We start from the raw sequence: 15,381 nt of genomic DNA, 5'->3' as shown, positions 1-15,381 counted from the left end.
CGTTTTCTATCGGGCATCTCTCTTATCACAACCCCTGGTGCCTGGCTCTGCCGAAGTCATTGGTCATGTCGTAGAACAAATGTTTCTAGAAGCACCATACTCCAAGGACCAAGCTTTGTATGAGCGTCAAGGCGTCTTTACAAATATGAAATTGGATACAGATTATATATACTATATACTTGCGTACCGTAGCAGTACCGAAGCAGTACCGAAGCAATGTTTCATGTGGTGGTTTCTGATTCAAAAACATCACGACTCGTGATCAAACGTGCCAAGCACAGCAGCCTATCAAAACCTCAGGGTGACAGTGTCGTGACTTCAAACTCTAACACATACATATAGTAGACACCAATTTGATAAGTCTTCAGGGGGGTAATACACATCAAGTTCGTTATCATGACACAATAATCTTATATATACAAACAATCATCCGTATATGCCAACATGTTACACTCTACCCGATAGAATAGAATAGAAGAACGCCTGAAACACATCATCGCGTCGTATGTATACTTTCATAAGCTTGAGAAAGAAAAATGGATATCTTCGTAAACAAATCAGCAGCCGAATCACTCCTCCATCCCATTCACCACCCGCAGCGCCCGCCGGGGCCCCAGCACCACGCTGAAGAAGTTGGGCTCGCGCCCGTCCAGCAGCCCGTCCGTCGAGTGCCCGCTCGCCGTGCTGCGCGTCGCGCTGCTCTTGTTCCGGGACACGCCCGTGTTGCCCGAGCTCGGGCTCTCGAACCAGCCCCACGGGTTCCGGTCCTCGCTCGGCCGCGGCGCCTTGTCGCTGCTGCTGTATTGTGCGACGAGCTGTTGGCCGCGCCGCCTCCGGACAAAGGCGACGGCTCGTCGGCCGACGACGACATCCACTTGGGCTCGCTCAGGAACGGTTGGTTGCTACCACCGTTGCCGCCGTTGTTATTCTTATCCGCACGCGGGCCGACCCAGCCGAACTGCTCGCGCTGCTGCCCGCTCTCGCCGCTCGAGCTGCCGCACCGTTTGTTCTTGCGCAGCTTCTCCTTGATAGCCGCGGCGCCGCCCGTGCCAGCCAGAGCCGCGCTAGCGCCGCCGTAGGTTGTATTCGCGAAGTCGTGCGCGAGGCCGTCGTCGGCGACCTCGCCCTCCTCGGGATGACGGCGCCGCTGTACCGGTTGGCCGCCAGCATGTGCTTCTTGTAAGCCGCGACCTGGCGGCGGTACAGCCAGGCGCAGAAGCCGAGGTACAGCGCTGCGACGCCGAGCACGCCCGCGACAACGCCCGCCGCGATGAGGCCGCCCTTGGGCGCGCCGCCGCTGGGGCTGCCGTCCGAGTTCACGCCGGGTGGGAGCGACGTCACGGTCGCGCCGCCGCCTGGCGCCGTTACTGTGAAGACGGGGGGTTTGCCCGTGGCGAAGGGTCCGTCGCTCGCGGGACCCGACGCCGGGTGCGTAGCCGTAGCACCACCGTCGGAGTGACCCCCAATGACAGATTGTACGACGTCGGGGACCTGGTAGCCGTAGCTGTCGGCCAGAATGCTGTTGTCGGGTGAAATGTCGGCTGGGTGGTCAGCGGCGGCGAACTGGTCCTGCCACTTCAGGGAGGACGCGTTGAAGTTGTAGACGCCCGCGCCGTCGCACTGGGTCGTCTGCCCGATGTACCCGCCCACAACGATCATCTGCCCGTCACGCGCGTGGCAGGTATGGCCCGCGCGTGCTGGTGGCTCACCATCCTTTTCGATGTCGACTTTGATCCAGGTGAAGGAGGGCACGGTCAGGATCCAGAGGTCGGTGTACTGGGTCTGGCCCGCGACGGGCAGCAGGTTCTGGCCGCCGTACAAGTATATGTTGAACGAGGAGGCGTCGGGGGCCGAGAAGACGACGGCGCAGGGGTTGACGCGCACGCCGGGGGCCTCGCCGCGCGTCTGCTGGTGGTACCACTCGCTCGTCTCGATGTCGTAGACGTCGATGGTGGACATGCTGGCGAACTCGGCCGTCGAGTCCTTGTTGGCCGTCGAGCCGCCGCCGAGCCCCAGCAGGATCCCGCTGGGGCCCCAGCCCGGCACGAACACGAGTTGCCCGTCGGCGCGCTCGGTGAAGCCCGACGAGTCCTGGATGCCGCCCTCGGTGATGTTGCGGTAGGCGCCGCCGTCGCCCGCGCCCGAGGCGTGCAGCGAGTCGACGCCGTTGTTGGCGTAGCCCGGGTGCGTGAACTCGAGCAGGCCCTTGAGATAGACCCGGTCGATCTGGTTCGACCAGCCCTGCGTCGTGGCGAGGTCGAGGTGGCCGCCGAAATACCAACTGCGCCCGAGCTCGGGGACTGAGACACCCGCGCCTTCGCCGGCGCGCTGGATGGGCACGTCTGCAGGCTCCGAGGCATTTCCGGCCGAGGTCTTCGGGGTGCTGTATTCCGTCCAGGACGTCGCAGCGATGTCATATTTCCATGTCGCATAAGGCTCGGGCTCGGTGTACGGGTTGTCAGCGAATTCTCCACCGTACAGGAAGAGATTGTTGTAGTCGTTCCACAGGTAGCCAAGCGAGACAGCCGGTGGACCAGATGGCTTTGCCAAACCAGTCATGGCTGGCGAGCTGATTTCCCAGGATTTAGTAGTATCCAATATCAGCAGGTTGTTGTCTGTTATACTGTCAGCCATTTTACTTTCCCCATGAACCGAACTCCTTTCTTACTCCAAGTGTTCTGCTTCTGGTCGCCTTGGGTTTTGGCCTGGCCTCCATATATGTATATCGTGCCATTGACCATGGCGGCTATATGCAGTCAGTCATACAGATCCTTGCTGAAATCGTTTTCTATTGGGTGTCTATTACTCACATTGATGTGCCCATCGCAAACAAACATCCACGGGGCTGTCAGCGCGCGTGTCGAGCACGATGTCGCGTTTCACCGGAATGACGCCGGCATCTGCACCGCTGATCTCAGCCTTTTCATAACCATGGCGATAACTGATGGCAGGAATAAAAACAGCAATGAGCAACGCAATCATAGAGAGACGGTGGAGGCCCGACACAGCGGAAGGGGGCGCACCGGCAGCGGACTTGATCTTGGGCCGTTTCGGCGATAATTTCGACAGCCAGCCTAGCCGCGTCTTCGGCATGTCGTCTCGTCCTTCATCGTCGCTCGAATCTCGTCGTTCTCGGCTGCGAGGCGAGCTTGAGTGCTGGTCCTCGAACGAAAGGCCGGTGATCTCGTGAAATTCTCTCTCGGTCATCATGCGGGAAGCGGTTGATGACGATCGCTCTCCGTAATGGTCGTTTTCGCACTCATGGTCGTCGCCCAGACCTATCTCCTTGAATATCGACCTCCGCCCTTTCCTTATGCTAGACATCGAGAACGATGGTAATTGCTGCGGTAGGCCCTCGCGTAGGCGGTGGGATGTCTTCGTAGAGTCGAATCTGGGGCGTGGGGATGGTGCTTCAGGTCGATTCTCGGCATCCGGGGAGGAACTGGTATGGTTACTGCGTGGAGGAAGTTTACTGAAACTCATTTTGGCTGCTGGCAACATATTTCAGGCATTCTCGTTCAGGCCATTATCCGCTTTATTCTGGCAGGCAATGCAATACGAGACAAAAGTACGGAGTATGGGGAGCCACAACCTGGTGTTACTGGTGGGGAATAATGTGCATTTGGATGAGGTCACATAGCAGCTATTTAAATGCCCGACGGGACGTTGAGCAATCTCTCTTGAAATGCAGGAGAAAACCTGGAGGCAAATGCCGGCAACTAGCCAGTACGCGGGGATACAGTAAGGGCCATGCCTGCCGCGGGTTACTGCTACGTTACGGGAGGGCTTCTTGAAGTATAGAAGCTCGCGAACTCGGTGAGCATCTACATCTTCTGCTACCTCGAGCGGTCGAGGACTGCGATTTTGGGACGTTTCCATAGGGGCCAGAATATAGGGGCTAGACAAGGGGTCCTGCAGGCTACATCATGCCCGTTTAAAAGGATAGCACCAATTGGTAGCTGGGAAGAATTATTGACATGGTGGTTCCGAAACCTGAATTGTGGTTTTGTTGGTCATTGCCTGTTTAGGTCGGCGCGAGCGGTTAGGGTCGTCAGTTGCGACAGGGATTTGTTGCAGGGGGTTTTCGAGTATGACGACACCGGGGGAGATCTGATCGAATGAGAGGTGAGAATTGTTGTCCGCCCTGGAGAGATCCCTCCAGCCGACGACGGCATTTATTGCTGCGAACCAAACAACACATCAAAGTTGATATTTGCTGACCATCATTCGATGAAACGTACTGAAGTAGCAACAGCCCAACGCCGGCTCACCAACAGATCTACGTCAGGCCAGGAGACAATGACGGGGAATGAGAAGACCCTCGGTAGGATTTCCTCAATTTCGTGTCTTTGGCCCTTCCCGACCTCCCAACCCACGTGGCTCATATCCTCAAAGTAAGCTATTGGAAGTACGACGGAGTACGTAGCAGTCAATATTGATGTCTGTGTTGATGATACATACTGTACTGTACTGTACCCATCGGAAATACATAGTAGAGAATGATGACCCTTTAACCTTAACCTACCTGGTTGCTGCAGATGTCGCGTGCGACGGTGGGTCTTCACAACGACAATAATCTGGGTCTAGATCTTCGGCTTGTGGCGTCCCGCTGGTAAAGTAGGACACTGCCACAGCTCGAGTGCCCGGGTGTGGCTTGATCCGAGCTAGAAGGATGGCTGTGCTGGATGGCGAACTACATCAATAGACTGACTGTTGACTGACTGGAGAATGTGATCTACACACCTATGCCCGACAATGCTTTATTCGTAAGGAGAGTTGGTATCAAGCTCAATAGTCTAAGCCAAGTTGATCTGTACTTTATGTGCTATTTTAGGAGCGCCTTATTTCACACAGGAAGCGAGCAGTGTACTACTACCTTGTGGCGAAGACCAGCAACAATGACAACCTCATGAACTTGACTACCCAATCAAGCAGATACGAAACCCTCTTAATGGCCACGAATTGGACTTCTTTGAATCTCTTAGAAATCACTCAGGTGGGCATGCGGATGGGGCCGAAAATTAGATATTGGCCAAACATGGTCTCCTAATCGAGACCTCATCAGTGCAATGGCCCCTAAACCCCAGTGCCACTGCGCTTTTGATGTCTATGGAGGCTCAATTGGAAATGCAGACTTGACTCTCATGATGGTCGCCTCCGGGACCGATTGCTCTTTGCGCATATAATAATGAGTCTGGCTTGTACGTGCACAGAGTTGCAGTAAGACAAATCTGGGGAATCAGAGACCTAGCCAATGTGGACAATCGAGAGCGAGGTGTGACTCTTCATCCTACACAGGAATAGCCAGTGTATGGCCATGCAGATATCCTGTGCATCCAGGTTTCCTTAGTTTGGCAATCGCTGCTGACTATTGAGTGAAGGTTCTGCTGAATATCTGCACGACTGACAACCAGCATAAAAAGGAAACTGTAAGTATATTTCAACACTTACACTAACTTGAGATACGATATACACAGAAACCAGTGAATATGTATCTCCATATCACTACTTCTTGGCCAACATTAATTTCAATCGGGTCATAAGCTCATATCGACATCTCAGAACTGTTGGCATCATCTAGGGTATGTCTTCCTCTCGATGACTTCTTGTATAAAATAGCTAAAAGTTAACCTTTGGGGTGAGGCAAAGGTGATCGAGCAGTCATAAAGAGCATCCTAATGCACTCTACTCTCTTCCTACAAACACTTTGGCCTCGCATCTCACCTGCCGGGTTTTCCACCTCTCCGCCCTTCATTCCTTTTTTCAAGCAACCTATTTCGTTCTTGAACAACAACGACACACCGTCAGTGACCAATAGTAACATCACACAGTGAACAGCAACAAAATCTCAAGACGATGTCTAGGTTTTTCGAGCTCCCTTTGGAGCTCTTTGATGAAATCTTCAGTCACGTCGATACGAGGGACTTGGTCACCTTGGCTTGTGTGAATCGTACATTCTATGACTACGCCACAAGGGAGATTTGTGATTCCATCCGCAAGGACTGGCAGAAGCAACACGGACTCTTCATGTGGGCATGTGGTACTGGAAGCACAAGAGCACTATGTCGACTTCTCGAAGATGGTGTAACGTCCAATTTCACCTACCAAGCAGCACACAGCACACAGCACGTTACTAGCGCAGCTGACTCCATCATACTATCTTCGTATTTACGGCCCAAGACTCGGCCGAATGGAAGCCTTTATCCCCTATATGGACGATTTCCACCCTCCATCCACACCCTCGATGTTTTCAGAGGATGACGGCTCGTTTTGGACACCTTTACACCTGGCTGCTGACATGGCCAGAGACACGTCGTCGACGTTCTACTGGAGCACGGCGCATGGATTGATGCAGCGTGCATGAGTTACTGCCATCGCAAGGTTTGGAGCTTGGTTCCGGAGGGGAAATACACGCCGCTCCATGTCGCACTGTGTATGGGCAAAGAAGATACCGCAAAGTCGTTGATATACAAGGGCGCCTCCATATATGTCGACCGCGAAGTACGTCGGCCACAACGAACCTATGGTCCAGATCGTGGAAGACTCACGGCGTTCCACTGTTGCGCGATTGACGGTCGACTGTCCAAGGCCGAATTCTTGATCAAGCAAGGGCATGGTGCGGCACTTGACGAGATAGACGAGTTTGGCTTCTCCCCCTCATGTACGCCTACTACTACCGCAAGTTCGACATTTTTGCATTCTTCCTTGCTCAAGGCGCTAGCCCAAGGATTACAACAACGACGCCAAGACCGAATGTCAGAACCAGAGCCTTCAGGCCAGACTTCATCTCAATGCTGCAGCAGGCATGCTTTGACAATAGAGCACAGTACCTGACCGAGTTGATTAGCCAAGCTAGTGATGAGCATGAGCCTGGTCGAAACGGAGAGCAGCTACTATTTCACTGCATTAATAACACAATGCCAGAGATGCTGGAGCTAGTCGCGATGCTGCTTGGTAAAGGCAGTTTGGAGTTCGCAGATATCAGCTGCCATATGCGCGCACTCAAGGATCTCGCCTACCGGGGATACTTCTATGACGACGACAGGCAACTATTGGGACGGTGTACGCAGCTGATCTGCTTACAGCTCCCTCACATGCTCCAGAGTGAGTTCGGAAAGCCACCTATGCCGCTCGATTTACTATACATTTGCCTCGAAGGAGGGCAACGTAACATGCTAGACGAGCTGGCCAGCGTTTTCGATTTCACTTATGCGCGCTATGGCAAATATGAACTGTGGCGACTATTCTAAGCCGTTGCGGGACGTAGCATACCTACAGGGGAACGGGAGGAGAATGTCAACAATCACATTGACTGTCTAGATATCATTTTCCAATTGGATGTTGGCAACTACCTCATGCGGCATGACTGCACTTTTGAGGTGCTATGCATGGCTTGTCTGAGGGATGAGTGCGGCGAAGCGGCTATCTTAGATTACCTCCATCGTGGTGGTCAGTATTTCTTTATTTTTTCGGATGGCTCTACGGCTCTTTTCCGAGCCTGCGAAGCCGGCAGCTTGCAGCTGGCCGAAAGGCTTATAGACCTAAGGAGCAGACCCCAACAAAAGTCTCACATCCGGGGCACCTAGCCGCAGATCGGATTCACTATGGATGAGAGACCCAGATGAAGATGGAGAAATGGCGATTTGGCGTCTGCTGCTTAGCAAAGGCGCAGACCCTTTCCTATGGGACGAAGAAAGCCCTGTCGACGGGTTTCCCTGGAAGGACTACTTCGAAGAACCTGAATCCCTCACTTTCCTCCCAGAGCTTTTCGAAGAAATGTGTAAGTTGGCAACCAGCGACTCTAGCGATGATGGAGATCTGTTCGACGTCCTCGACATCGCGTGCTCGCGTGGCAGGTATACCTTCATCCATGAGATGCGTACACGCGCGAAGAGTCGAATCGACGTTATGATACGGGAGAAAGCGGCATTTTTCTTACAGAAGTTGCTACTTAATCTCTCCGACCGATGCGAAGACGATTTGTGTTACCACAACTTCCGATCAACGAGACAAATGGACGAAGCCATCGATACCATTGGACTCCTCATACTTGAAGTGGGCCCCTCCAGCACTCTTACAGCCAGCTGTCAACTTGGGGAGGAGGACGACGATGACGGTGACGAAGACGAGGACGAGGACCTTACTGCACTCAAGCTTATCAAAGGGCTTCTTGTGACCCCGGGAAACCCGCACAATAAGTCGCCATCTCATGGTAAATGCGACTGCTACGATCAACGACAATACAAAACCAACTGGTGTCTAAAGCAGCGCCTGGAGTTGCACTCCAACCCTTCTGGTAACCCGACCATCACGATTCTGGGCCGACGAATCGCTTGGCCGTCGCAGTGGACTCCCCTCGATTTCCAAGACGTCCGGGAAGAGGATGGGTGGGATTTCGATTGGATCCATATGCCATGGGATTGCCCTTGCTTCCCGCATCACAACCTTTGGAGGAATTAGGCAGAAATACTGCATGAAGAACAGTGGCCTATATGGATAGGTGATATTCTGAGGATCCACCATCCTCGGTAGCGCAGACTGTTTCTGGAGAGAATGTATGATATGATCTTCACGAAGAAGCCAGTGCCTCAAGATAGGTAGACAGCAGACAATGGATCATGGCACCAGTTTTTTTTTTTTGATATGTATTTTCATGGCCAGTGATACTTATTAAACTTAACTTGGTAGACCATTATGTTGTCTTTTTTCCCCTGAGGGAACTTCATTATAAACATTATGCATTGTTTTGGCTCCTAGTTATATAATTTGTTCCTCACAGATTCATAATGTTTTCTTTTCTATCTCTTAAACATCACTTCGTAGTGAGCAAAAGGTGATTGATCCGTGAGATGTCCCCTTAAAGTGTTGGCACTCCAATGCATTCAATTTCGCTTTTTTGACTGTATTCACTTCCTCCAACACCAGCTTGTTTCCTATTCGAGTGCCTTTCGACTCGCCAAGCTTCCTCTCTGCTCGTTCCTCTTCCCTGCTCATTGCACATTCCTCTTCCCTTCTCGCCGCTCACCTGTTTTCACTTTCTCTTACCATCTTTTGTGAGTCATCCTCGCACCCACGATACACACCATGGTCCAGCTTCTCGAACCGTCCGTGGATCTCTTGTATGAGCTCGTTGACCACATCGATGATCCGAACGACTTGACGTCCTTAGCTCGCGTCAACCGATTCTTCCACTTATTCGCTGGCGAACGCATCTGGAAATCTGCTGATAGACAGCACCGCTATCGGATATTGATGTGGGCATGTGCCACCGGAAATGCGCCAGCACTCCGTTATCTCCTGAGATTGGGCTTCACCACCAACCTCAACTTCCAACTTAATAAATACAGATGTCTGGATGACATTACCTCGTGTTTTTATCTTCAACTCCAGGATGAGTCGTGGACCGCCGTACCCTACATGGATGACTTCTACGAGACTGCTGCACCTGGATACCTGCACGATAGACGATTCTGGAAACCATTACATGTTGCTGTGTATCATGGCCAAAGCCATATTGTCGACATCCTTCTTCAACATGGAGCAAGCATTGATGGAATCGCGAAAAACTACCACGGCTGTGTCCGCCCCTCCTGTTCTGGCGAAGAGAACATGAAGATGCAAGATGTACACCCCTTCATGTGGCTCTATGCACCGGCCAAGAAGAGATTGCCCGGACTTTAATATCAAACGGAGCTTCGGTGTATGTTGACGACATGTTGTATCGACGGGTACGACCTACGGCCCAAATCGCAACAGGATTACGGCCTTGCACCTTTGCGCACATTATGGCTTGCTGTCTATGGCAAGATTTCTACCTGAGAAGGGCACCAGACAGAAATTGACGAGCTCGATGAATTCGGATACTCTTCCATCATGTATGCATATCAGTCATACCACTACGACGTCTTTTGCTACCTACTAGCCCAAAGCGCTAGCACAAGACTCTCCGAACCAGAGCACGGAGGAGTCTTCCAACCGGAATTCCGTTCGGTCCTACAACAAGCCTGCCACGACCGTCGATGGGAGATTTTGGTTAAGCTGGTGGAGCATGGTTGCAATGTATTTGAGCTGGACGATAACCACAGTATGCCACTGGAGCTGTGCATTAGCCCACTATAATACTGATAGGCTCGAGGAATATGACAGTGTGAGTGAAAGGAACATGGAGGCGCAGGAGATGATCAAGACAATCGAGACCTGTGGGATACATGGTCTCGGTAGATCAACGCATATTGTGGCAAGCTGCCTACTATGGTCTCTTAGGGGCAGTACCGCCGCTTCTTTCCTTTCTTCTTGATTGCGGTTTGAACATCTCAACTATGCTGTCCTCGCAGGATGAATCAGGCTGTTCCCCACGGGCCAGACCTTACCTAGGGAGTACTTCATTGATACTGGGCTATACCCCAGTCAGCAGACGCTGCTCGAATTTGCTTGCTGCATGGTGCCATCTGCACACCTCGGAGAGATCATCGACCTGCTGCTTGCCAGAGGCTGCATCAAATCCGGGGAAATTTCGAGTTACGTGCGCGTACTAAAGAATATCTGCTGCAGAGGCTACTGCTGGGGTGACGAAGCCAGCGAACCAACACAACTACACTGCGTGCAGAAAATATGCTCTCACCTAACTGCCACAGTCCAGTGTGGTATTCCAAGGCCCAAGTTACTAGTCGCGCTGTTCTTTATTTGCCTCGCCAAGTGCCAGCGTGCCGTTCTAGATGAGCTGTTCAACGTTTTCGACTTTCCCGACACGGATTTCAGCGAGAAAGAGCTGGGTTACTTTCTCTGGGCCCTCACCAACCACTCTGAGCAGGCTGTCGCAAGCCGTCACTTTCGTCACGTCGAGCTCCTCTTCAAAGCGGATAAGAATAACGACTTCTTGCGGGATGAGCAAACCTTTGAGAAACTCTATAGAGCTTTTCTGCGGGTCGATGGGGGAGAGAAGGTGGTTTTGGATTATCTCAATCGAGGCGGCCAATACTGCCTCAATCCCCCCGTTGGGACCGCACGCCCCTCTTCGAAGCCTGTGCGACAAACAGTCTGCAGCTCGCGGAGAGACTTATAAACATGGGAGCACACACTGGCGACCTCCGTTCATGTGAACCGCCATACAACATCTACTCAGGACATGGTAATCTCTGGAGGAGAAACTCAGGCGACGTGGCTATATTGCGTCTGCTGATCGAGAGAGGCGCCGACCCCTTTCCAACAGAAAAACTCGAGTATCCATTCACGATATATCTTAACGACCACGACGACTCGTTCCTCGAGTTCTTCCAGGCACTATGCGAGCTCACAGTCAACAACAAGACCCACGACCGGTACTTGTTTGGCATGCTAAAACTTGCATGCGCTCATGGAAGGCACAAGGGTGTTCAGACGCTGCGTTCCTGCGCACCAAGACGAGTCGATACGATTATTCGAGACAAGGCGGTGTTCTTCCTGCAAACGCTGCTGGCAGGCTTGCATCGAGTGGATGTGGATACATGGGCCACGCATGACTTGTGGTACATTAGGGAGATAGACGAGGCTATTGATCTTATGGAACTGATTCTTGCGCTGCGGTCTGTCAGGACCCTGACGTCCAGATGGAGGTTACGGGAGGGCCGTGGCCAACAACGTTCCGCACTCGAGTTTCTCGAAAAGCTCCTCACACCTCCCGAGAGCCGGCACCCCCATTAACTTTGACGACTGGTCTTTCCTTATTGATGATGAGGAGGATAGGTATCGATACAGGGTCTACTGGTGCTTGAATCAACGAATCAAGATCGAGAAGATCAAGGGAAAACCTGTTGTCACATTCAAGAGGGGGACAATCACGCGGCCATCACAACGGGATAATCCCAATGTGCGAGCAGACGAAGCAGAATGGGACCGTCTTGTGGAGATCCCTGTGCCGTGGGGTTGCTCCTGTGACTCGTGAGGATATAGATTATGACGATTGACAAGGGGGACCTTGCGCAAAGAACAGAAGTGGCCGATGTGGAAGACATACAGGGACATATAATGACAACACTTCTGCTTTTTATGTGCTATGCCTTGTGAAGATAATATATGCTTGCTGAACAAGTGTGTAAGGTATATTCAAGTGAGCCCCATCTTAAGGAGGTAAGTTATATACACCAAAAAGATAGGTAACTATTGAATTGCGCAGACGCAACCGAGCATGCTAATGATCCATCAAGCAGGCCTGTTTCTTCATCGAGGAAAATGTATCCAATCAGGGAAAACCCCTTCACATGAGCCGGGAAGTGGCTCATGGCTTAATGGCCACAGAGCCCGCTTCCCTCGAGCACCGAAGCCGGGTACAAGACAACCGGATCCGGCCCAACCTGGACATTGAGCGCCCCCGCCCCATCTGCCGTAATGACATTGCAATCGCCCCCCAAGACCTGAACGACCTGCTCCCCGCCGCTGTAGCCCGAGTTGCCGCCCGAGATGTTGATCTGGTAACCACTACCACCACTGCCCATGTTGCTAAAAACGCCGATGACGTCGCCCTTGCGCATCGCGATGCTGTGGCTGTCCGAGTAGACGGCCCAGGCCTGGTACTTCACGTAGCCGGACTCGGCGTTGGCGGCCGCGAGCGTGTGGTTGCGCACCCGGTTCAGCGTCGCCACGAGCTGGTACAGCTCGGACTGCGTGTTGTAGCCCGAAGTCCAGAGCGCCTCGCGCTGGTTCGGCGTGTCGCCGCCGGAGAAGTGCTGCTCCTGGCCCTGGTACAGGATCGGGATGCCGTCGGAGAGGAGGGTGAAGGCGATGGCCTAGAATTGGTCGGGGGTATCAGTCAGTAGGTAATTCTGCTCAATCATAGGGATAAGAGGGGACGATGCTGTGCCGATAGCGATCGACGACTTGATGTTTTCTGGTGAACTCACATTCTTCGCGAGCGACTGTGATTATGAGTTAGCCTTGACCTTATTCGGAAAAAGCCTCTGCTTGGAATGGAGGAATGAGATTACCATGTCGCTGGTCAGGGAAGGGAACCGCACTTGATCGTGGTTCTCAACGAAGACACCCAAGGCGGTCGTGTCAGCTATTCAGGGGGTGGTGGGTCAGCCTGCATGCAAAACTTGGGTGTTGGAGGGGCAGCTGATAGAGGGGAAACTGACCTTTTCCCTTCAGGGTGTTGATGCCGTTGACGAGGTTGTCCATGGTGGCTGAGGGGTTCGAGAACGTCTCCTGCACCCAGTAGAAGCTAGAATCAAGTGCGTGAGCAAATAGTAAGTTCGCGCACAGGGGAAATACCCATGCAAAGGGGCGGATTCAATAGTCCAACGTACAGGGATAGTTCATCAAGCCTTGCATGTACTTCTGCCAGTCAGCATAGATCGCTGGGTTGCCATCGAGAACCTATTAGAGGTGGATACAAGGTCAGCCTAGCATCCCGCAAATGAACGATTTAACAGTAAGTGAACTTGCCTCGCCAATGCCGTAGATCCCCGCAGCCTCCAAGAACCCGGGCCAGAAGTCCTTCTCGACGTGCTTGACGCTGTCAATGCGCATGCCGTCGATGGAGTACTTGGCCACGAGGTCCTTGATCCAGTCGCTGAAGGTGGAGCGGATGCCGCTGTCCTCCGTCTTGAGGTCGGGCAGGCTGACCTTGTTGTCGCCCTCCCAGCAGGTCCGGACCGAGTTGTCGTCGTCGTAGTTGATCTCGCAGAAGGGGTGGTAGTAGCCGCTGTTGTTAAAGGGCCGGAAGAGCGAGTAGTCGACGCAGTCGCCGCAGCCGTTGTAGCCCATGTGGTTCGTCACCACGTCCACCATGAGGTACATGCCGCGCGCGTGCAGGGCGGCCGACAGGTCCACCAGGTCCTGCTCGGTGCCGAAGTTCTCGTTGAGCGAGTAGATGTCCTGGGCCCAGTATCCATGATACGCGGTTCTGGTGACAGAATACTATCAGCATGCAGTTTAGGCTTGAAAGTTTGTATGATTCTAGATTCCAACTTACCCATAAGGGGTGTCTCCCTCAAGGTTCTTGACGATAGGAGAGACCCAGACCTAGAGTACACACCAACGTATTGGCATTGAATCTGCCGTCAGTCAGGAAGGAGGATGGATAGCTTCCTTACCGCCGTGAACCCCATGCCCTGGATATAATCCAGATGGTCGATCAGCCCCCTGTACGTACCGCCGCAGTAGCTCGTGATGGCGCACTGCTCGGTGGTCGAGCCGTCGGTGCGGGCGAAGCGGTCCGTGAGGATCTGGTAGATGGACTGCTTCTGCCACTCGGCGCCGCTCAGGGCCTGTGCGACCGAGGCGGCGCCCCAGAGGAGCGGGATGGGCGACAGCTTCATGCTGGCTGGGCGAGACGAACGGATGGGAAGAAATCCGCGTATGTATAAAACGAAGGGTGTAGTGGTGTGAATGGGGGCGAAGGGTTCTTTGGGATTTGACCAGTTGGCTTTTAGGCAACAGGGAAAAAACTGAGAAGGCAGTGAGCGGCTGGGACTCAACTTGGTTGTTGTGTTGACCTGGGCTGCTGAAGAAGAACTAGGACGGGAGACAGGACGAGGTCCGGATATTTATATCATATCCTCCAAAACATATATGTATGGTTGTGGTGTCTTTCTCCAACATATGAGCCTGCCGCGAGATCGACGGTGATGAGGCAGTTGTCGGCAATGCATCCACACCCGTTTGCAAGCCATCGTCACCCAAGCGCCCTGGAAGTTAGGGGAAAGGGAACCTGAGAGTCTCCAAATTCAAGTGTAGATCACAACAACCCACGACACCACGCACGAGCGACCGACCGAGATGTGGCCGTGCTCTAATCTGGGGTGTCGGAGTTTTTATCGAAGCGGGACTCGATCACACTAGGGAAATAGGCACTTGGTTAGTTTAAGTAAGGGCCGCGGCGAGCATGAAGTGTGGAATAGAGCAGCAAACTAAAGTCTGTATGGTGTGTCTGTCGTGGGAGGCGTGGCCGAGGGCACCACCTTGGATGTAACTGGGAACGGGCTTCGGCCTCGTGACCCTCGTCTACTACGACGATTACTAAGTTTGTCACTAGACGACGAAAACTACCCCGGATTGGGCATGTCAGTCCGGCCAACGGGCCGACCCCACAGTTTGGGGATCCCCCCTGTTCAACCCCACACCCACCAGCGTGGACGACGAGTGACGGAGTTCGATCTGGCCTGGTGGTACTTTTACAGGGAAACCAGCCAGGATTCCGACATGATCGGTACTGTCAGAGAAGGGCCGAATCACTGGGCCTCCATTCTATCCCTTGGCTCTGCATTAGCTACCCCTTGGTTTTTAGAACTACGGCTACCATCGCAGAGTTAGCCAATTCGAGAGATGCCATGGACAGACACATGTGGCATGGGGAATCTGATGTATTTCAAGTGTAGCAAGACGAGTTGCGGGAGCGGAGTTCCA

At 53.0% G+C, this 15,381-nt stretch overlaps 6 protein-coding genes across 6 annotated transcripts; 4 read left to right on the top strand and 2 right to left on the bottom strand.

Annotated features, from left to right (window-relative positions):
• Positions 1-586: 586 nt before the first annotated feature.
• Positions 587-3,483, bottom strand: PG994_006757 (uncharacterized protein; the record flags this gene model as incomplete). The annotated part of the gene is made up of 4 exons (XM_066858166.1): positions 587-1,147; positions 1,192-2,615; positions 2,669-2,746; positions 2,811-3,483. The coding sequence occupies 4 exons, from the start codon at positions 3,481-3,483 to the stop codon at positions 587-589; spliced, it is 2,736 nt and encodes a 911-aa protein (XP_066717435.1).
• Positions 3,484-5,678: 2,195 nt separating this feature from the next.
• PG994_006756 (uncharacterized protein) lies at positions 5,679-7,250 on the top strand (the record flags this gene model as incomplete). Its single annotated transcript, XM_066858165.1, has 4 exons — positions 5,679-5,803; positions 5,865-6,164; positions 6,309-6,661; positions 6,715-7,250. The coding sequence occupies 4 exons, from the start codon at positions 5,679-5,681 to the stop codon at positions 7,248-7,250; spliced, it is 1,314 nt and encodes a 437-aa protein (XP_066717434.1).
• A 385-nt stretch (positions 7,251-7,635) lies between these two features.
• Positions 7,636-8,460, top strand: PG994_006755 (uncharacterized protein; the record flags this gene model as incomplete). The annotated part of the gene is made up of 1 exon (XM_066858164.1): positions 7,636-8,460. One exon carries the CDS (start codon positions 7,636-7,638, stop codon positions 8,458-8,460), a length of 825 nt encoding a protein of 274 aa, XP_066717433.1.
• A 624-nt stretch (positions 8,461-9,084) lies between these two features.
• Positions 9,085-9,681, top strand: PG994_006754 (uncharacterized protein; the record flags this gene model as incomplete). The annotated part of the gene is made up of 1 exon (XM_066858163.1): positions 9,085-9,681. One exon carries the CDS (start codon positions 9,085-9,087, stop codon positions 9,679-9,681), a length of 597 nt encoding a protein of 198 aa, XP_066717432.1.
• Positions 9,682-11,064: 1,383 nt separating this feature from the next.
• On the top strand, positions 11,065-11,679 carry PG994_006753 (uncharacterized protein; the record flags this gene model as incomplete). Its single annotated transcript, XM_066858162.1, has 1 exon — positions 11,065-11,679. One exon carries the CDS (start codon positions 11,065-11,067, stop codon positions 11,677-11,679), a length of 615 nt encoding a protein of 204 aa, XP_066717431.1.
• Positions 11,680-12,260: 581 nt separating this feature from the next.
• On the bottom strand, positions 12,261-14,294 carry PG994_006752 (alpha-amylase; the record flags this gene model as incomplete). Its single annotated transcript, XM_066858161.1, has 8 exons — positions 12,261-12,761; positions 12,876-12,890; positions 12,960-13,033; positions 13,110-13,195; positions 13,310-13,350; positions 13,405-13,879; positions 13,949-13,998; positions 14,070-14,294. 8 exons carry the CDS (start codon positions 14,292-14,294, stop codon positions 12,261-12,263), a joined length of 1,467 nt encoding a protein of 488 aa, XP_066717430.1.
• Positions 14,295-15,381: the final 1,087 nt, after the last annotated feature.

This window comes from Apiospora phragmitis, assembly GCF_038363925.1.
Source record: "Apiospora phragmitis strain CBS 135458 chromosome Unknown utg000006l:1.0-5683423.0:1.0-5690449.0, whole genome shotgun sequence".
In the NCBI taxonomy this organism is placed as follows: domain Eukaryota; kingdom Fungi; phylum Ascomycota; class Sordariomycetes; order Amphisphaeriales; family Apiosporaceae; genus Apiospora; species Apiospora phragmitis.
This window is presented reverse-complemented; position numbering and strand designations above follow the sequence as displayed.